Genomic DNA, 5,861 nt, shown 5'->3' on the forward strand with positions numbered 1-5,861 from the left:
TAGATGAGAATAATGAGAGATCTGGCTGACCTGTTAAATTCTCGTCTCTTTCTTTAACCCTCTGCCGAGAATAGGCTGCTTGTCTCCTATCCCCACCTGGGTCCAAGTTCCCAAAACCTGCAACTTATTTAAATCCTTTTCAGAGTCAGTTATGACCCTTGTTCCACCAATATTAGGTAAATTGTCCATACATGAAATATGTATTTGGAGTTCTTAAAACACCCCCACCAAGGTTTTTTTTTTTTTTTTTTCCTTCTTCCATAATGTCAAATATCTCTTCTGGGGGCATTTCTTTAACATCTTTTTGCAACGTTCCAAAATGTACCTAATCAGCTATAACTGAAACCAGATACCTAATATTTTATCCTACAAAAGCATCCAAGAAAGTCTAGACATTGAAAACAGACACCAAGAATAATTAAATCAGAATCCAGATCTGAGTGGATCATTGTTGGAGATAACCTGGTCTAGGTTGTGAATCTCACAAAGAAGATATATGTTGTATGGCTTGAAAATATATACTAGTAGAACTCTGTCTTATCTGCATAATTTTTCATTTCGACATTACTTTAACCAGATCTAGCAGGAATGCACTAACAATATAATGACCTAGTATAAAAGGAAAACGGAAACAGTGCAATAATAAAAGAAACCAATGTCTTAAATCTTGTTTGACTTTTATATTTTACTCAAATCATTCATTATGAACAAGCATAGTTGAGTTGATCTTGGCATTCCCCATGGGGAGAGAATCTGAGAACAAGGCATTCTTTTCCTAGAACCAAATCTTTCTCAATTGCTAATACTCCTTTTTTTTTTTTACATTATTTGTCCATTACATATACATTTAATGCAACATGAAAGTAAGATTTAAACAATGCCTGGCCTACGAGAATGGATTTAGAGAAGCAAAAAGAATCAAGGGTTAAAGAATATGAGGGTGGTAACAAATAGAGGAGCTACGCCACTTTAACTCCGCTGGGACGTTTTCCTTCCATTGCGTCCTTCTTGTTACGACACCCAGCGCAGAGGAAAGGCCCTTGCCAGGGCTTTGCACTGGTGGAGAAGATCGATCCAGCATGAACTGAGATGCCCTCACTTGGTGCAAGGTCAACCTGACATACAGCACACATGAATAGTCCAGATGTTGATTGCCCCATTGAATCGTCGTTTCCTAATCTGCAAGAAGAAAATGAGTTTTAACTCGTATAAGAGTAAAAGAGGAAACTTCCAATAGAAAACGAAGAATGCATGTGAAAAAGATGCTTGATGGCTGAGCAATCTGTTACTATTGGTTAAATGGAATTGAAAGCAACACTCAAACCTCAAATGGACATTTTAACAATCAGATCATTGTTGATTGTGTGTTAAATATTTCTTTCTATTGCAAGTGTCAACTCTACATAAGCAAAAGGTAAACTAACCTTTCCGCAAGCATTGCTGAGCCTTCCTCAAAAAGTTCTTCCACAATTCCAACAGCTGAGAGCTTCTTTGATAGCTTATTTACGGAATCACGAGACTTCTTCCTGAATAATAGAGCTCTAAACTTGTTCTGCTTCTTTGGAGGAGTTGAAGGCTGTGCTGAATTATCTGGCGGAATTATATCAACAACTATGCAGGTCGTATCATCCTTTAGCCCCCTTGTCCTTAAAGCTTCCTGAACAATGATCCCTTAAAAGTAATTAGAAAGAGCATGCCATCAAACTGGACTAGGAACGAGTAACTGGCATATCAATAGTTTGTAATCACCTTTACAACTTGCTTAGCAGCAAGTTCGGCGGGCAACCCCCGACAAGACTTTGCAGCCATCTCCGAGGATAGGGCATCCCAGATGCCATCAGATGCAATTACAAGCCTGCCACCTGCGCTTGATAACTTTTAGACGGAGAAGAATGTTAGATTTTGATCTTAGAACTCTTCACAATTTAAGATGTAAAACAGCATTCACTTCAGACAAATATATTCAATAAGAATTGAAGAACTTAACCTGCAAAAGAAAATTACCTTCACTTGTTTGACATACGGTATTGGAACTATAAACTCTCCAACATCCATGTCCCCAATTGATCTAGAAAGACATAAACCACCAGGCCAACACCGAAGCGGACCAATCTGTAAATTTTAATGAACAGACTAATGAAGCAAAAATCTAACCAACAATAATACAAGTAAACATCTACCATCTTACAATCGAAAACCTGGGATTAACATTTAAAAGCTTCCTCACCTCTGCTCCACCAACAATGCTAAGCCTCCCAACTTCGCCACCACTTGCGGTCACACGTTCTCTTCTGCAAACACAGGACAACCATTTAAAAGGCGAATCCACAAGAAGCAAAGAAAGAATCAAAAGAACTCGCAGTAAGTCCATACTCTTCTACGTTCTCTTCGAGTCGATGATCAACAGTTAATGTAGAAACTCCTCCCTGAGTATCCAAAATACAACGGGAGTCTCCGACGGACGCCACGGTCACAGTCCACCCATCGACTATCACAAATGTGGCTGTGGTTCCAGAAGTTTCGCCTGAATACAATAATAAGATAATATAAGAATAACCTAAATTATATCCATAATACAATTTGGTTAAAAAAAGGGGTTAAAGAAAGGTCAAATTCCATACCTCTGCTCTGAAATTCCTTATCAGTCTTCACAAACCCCGCAACCAATGCCCGCGGTAAAGCTTGAAGCCACTCGTCCCGACCCAAGTCACGGGGTATAGCCCCCAACACATGATTCAACAAATTCTCCCTTGTAAATATTGCAGCCGCGTTTCCATTATGCCCATCAAAGATCTGAAATTTAGTAAGGATAAAGAATGCTTACAAGATAAGCAGAACAGAAATGACCAATAAGTGAAGAAAAAAATCTCAGCACACACAGCTTCTCATTACAAACTAAATACACAATATCACATCCAACAAAGTAGTAATCTTACAAGGATTTTTGCTTGAAGCTCCTTACAATCATTTCAAATTATCAGAAAATTAAAGATTTTCTTCTTCTTTGATAAGCACAGATCAAAAAGCAAACTCCAAAGTGAAGAGGATTTAATGGCGAGAGAGAGAGAGAGAGAGAGGATTACAGCAAAAGCAGAAAAAGTTGTAGAAGGATTTCCAGGGACTCGTTGACAATCAGTCTTCATGAGGAAATAGTCTTCTCCTTTTCTGGACTGAGCAGCATAACCACATCTAACAGTAGGCTTCTCCATCTTCTCACTCTTCATCTCTCTGCTTATCAGCGCAGCAAGAGGCACAAGATTATGATGATGATGGTGGTGTCGTTTCCCTTCCCTGGAAGCCATGAATCCCTCAAACGACACTATTTTAACACCCTCAAACCACTCTACCTTTTTCTCTCAAAAACATACTAATATACACAATTACAAACCAAACCAAGTAAACTAAACCAAACCCAAGAATCACCAACAAACAAGCTTCAAACTTTGAACTGCATTTACCATTAAGAAAACGTCAAGACAGGATCTCAAAATCCTCAAATTATGGAGTGAAATTCAAAGGCTGGGTTTATTTTAGCCTAAACCCAGTTAATAATATCAAGGATATCTTTAGCTTAAATACCCGGTTACCCATAAAACAAGCATCCCATTTTAGTTACGGCCTTTTTTTTTCTCGGGAACCAAACAGAAAACAAAGATTCCCAAGTACAAGCAGGATATAAATGTGCGTTTGAAAAAGTGTCACCAGCGAGAGAATGTCTGAAATTTTGAGATCTGGTTGTGAAAGCTAAGCAAAAAAGGTATAAGAACAAGAAGAAGAAAGGAGGAATATCAACACGGAAACGTAAAGCGTGTTATGACGAGGAATGAACTGTAAAACCCCATTAATCTAAACCCAAATCTTCAATTTAAAAAACAAAACAAAAAAAAATATTTAACTTCCATTTTTTTTAATTATTTCTGAGTAAGCTTCATAACATTTTCGTCGTGCACCGAACACCCAAAAGATTTAAGAGATATTTTAATGCAAATTTCCAGGTTTTAAAAATTTAAAAAAAAAATGACAAGAAATTCGGTGCCGAAAAAGCGAAAACTTTTTTCATACTAGCCGACTATAAAAGTGAACCACCCATAAAAAAACCGCATTCTGCTTCTGTTAAAAGTCGGTTTTCCACAACCAATTTTTCCCCCAGAAAAACAAACAACAAAGAAAAGGAAAAAAGTTTTTTTCTCTTCCTTTTTTTGACCTTTTCCTATTCTTTTATGGGAAAAAAATAGAAAGCTGTGAATTGTGGTACTGTGAAATGATCATTGATTGAAAAACGGTGGGAAATTTATGAATGGGTTGAGTATTTTGGCTGCTTGTAATGTAATTGTATTTTTTTTTTTTTTTACCAAACAGATCTGGCAAGTTTGTTTCCCGGGAAAATAGAAAAATAATAATGAATGCTTGCTAGCTTCCCTGTTTGGGAATTTGGATGTCTTTTTCATTGCTTTTTTGAGATTCTCTAATACGCTAATAGATTATGATTTCGTTTATTTCACCGATTTGAGTTTTACTATAATAAAAAATTTTTAGAAAAAATTATATCTAATTTTTTATTACAGTAAAAAATTTTAACATAAAATTATATCTCAACTCAAATTACAAACTCAAATTAACGAAATAAATGAAATATTTTTTTAATGGTTAAGATCTTATTTATTTCATCAACTTTAATTTTTTATTTTATCAATTTTAATTTTTTATTTCAAGTTTAAAAAATATTATATTTTAGTTTTTTTATTAAAATTAAAATTTTTTTAAAAATATCACATTTTAATTTAAATTTATAAACTAAACCAGATTTAAATTTATATATTTTTTTATTTTTACGTAATTTTATATAAATTAAACAGATAAAAAATTTGAGCCGTAGATATCTTGGCTAGAGAAGGTAATTTGTTTTTTTTCCTTGTTTGTCGTCTTCTCTTTTATGCGCTGGAGTAAAGTGGGTAGTTACGTGGCGAAATGCCACTCGCTAATCGCACGCAAATGACGGTTTTGAAACTGCTTTTGATCAAATCACAATAACAAAGCATTCGAGCATAGTCAACGTAAGGTCATCTCATTCTTTTCTCATGAACCATTTTTTTTTTCCTTGAGCTTTACCTCTAAATGCAAATTTGGAAAACAACTTATTCATTAATCTATTTAAAGATGACGTTTAATTTATGAGTTTAAAATTATAATTCATAATTTTAATTTTTAAAATTTAATTTTTATATAAAATAAAAATACTGTAATGAATTAAAAATTATGATCTAGAATCAAATTAAAACTCTCAAAATAAATATAGCATTTGCATTTGATATGATTTAGTTTACGTGCATTACTAGTATGCTATTAACGACTAAAATTTGCATAAATAACAAGGGAAAAAGGGGCGAAAAAAAAAAAAGAAGAATGAGTAGTGTAAATGCATAAATAAATTGCATATGTCTACTAGACTAACAATTTACAATTTCACTATCTAGACCACGGGTTGGAATGAAACAGACCTAATACTAGTTTTTTAAAGAAACAACTTGAAAATCCTATAGCAATTTTGTTCTTAATCTTAAGTGATGACCTAAAAGTTTCTTTTTGCATTTTAGGAGGATAATTTAAAAGTTAGGTCATGGATATTTACTAGGAAATTCAAAAATTCATCATAAAATAGTTTGATAGATCAGCATTGAAAAATAGATATAATGAGAACGATAACAACTATATCCCTTACATATATTTGATAGGGCGTTCATGGATTGAAATCTACGAATTAGAGGTTAATCCATATATCTATTATATAGAAATGTGTACATTTACTTACTGTGTACATTCCCTTTGTATATATATATATATATATATATATCTATTATCTT

At 34.0% G+C, this 5,861-nt stretch overlaps 1 protein-coding gene across 1 annotated transcript; it reads right to left on the reverse strand.

The window, feature by feature from the left end:
• Positions 1-639: 639 nt before the first annotated feature.
• On the reverse strand, positions 640-3,929 carry LOC21398552 (probable protein phosphatase 2C 15). Its single transcript, XM_024167490.1, has 8 exons — positions 3,084-3,929; positions 2,622-2,793; positions 2,374-2,524; positions 2,228-2,291; positions 2,005-2,112; positions 1,750-1,875; positions 1,425-1,657; positions 640-1,179 (listed from the first exon to the last, which is right to left on the reverse strand). The coding sequence occupies exons 1-8, from the start codon at positions 3,300-3,302 to the stop codon at positions 960-962; spliced, it is 1,293 nt and encodes a 430-aa protein (XP_024023258.1). The 5' UTR covers positions 3,303-3,929; the 3' UTR covers positions 640-959.
• Between the last annotated feature and the right edge of the window lie 1,932 nt (positions 3,930-5,861).

This window comes from Morus notabilis, unplaced genomic scaffold (genome assembly GCF_000414095.1).
Source record: "Morus notabilis unplaced genomic scaffold, ASM41409v2 Scaffold20, whole genome shotgun sequence".
NCBI lineage: Eukaryota > Viridiplantae > Streptophyta > Magnoliopsida > Rosales > Moraceae > Morus > Morus notabilis.

Bases quoted from the DNA above. Each gene is read 5' to 3' on its own strand.
- LOC21398552 (XM_024167490.1), bottom strand. From the start codon at position 3,302: ATGGCTTCCAGGGAAGGGAAACGACACCACCATCATCATCATAATCTT. The intron at 2,292-2,373 runs GTATGGACTTAC...CTGTGTTTGCAG, and splicing joins CTCGAAGAGAACGTAGAAGA to AAGAGAACGTGTGACCGCAA. The intron at 1,876-2,004 runs GTAATTTTCTTT...TCCGTCTAAAAG, and splicing joins CGTATGTCAAACAAGTGAAG to TTATCAAGCGCAGGTGGCAG.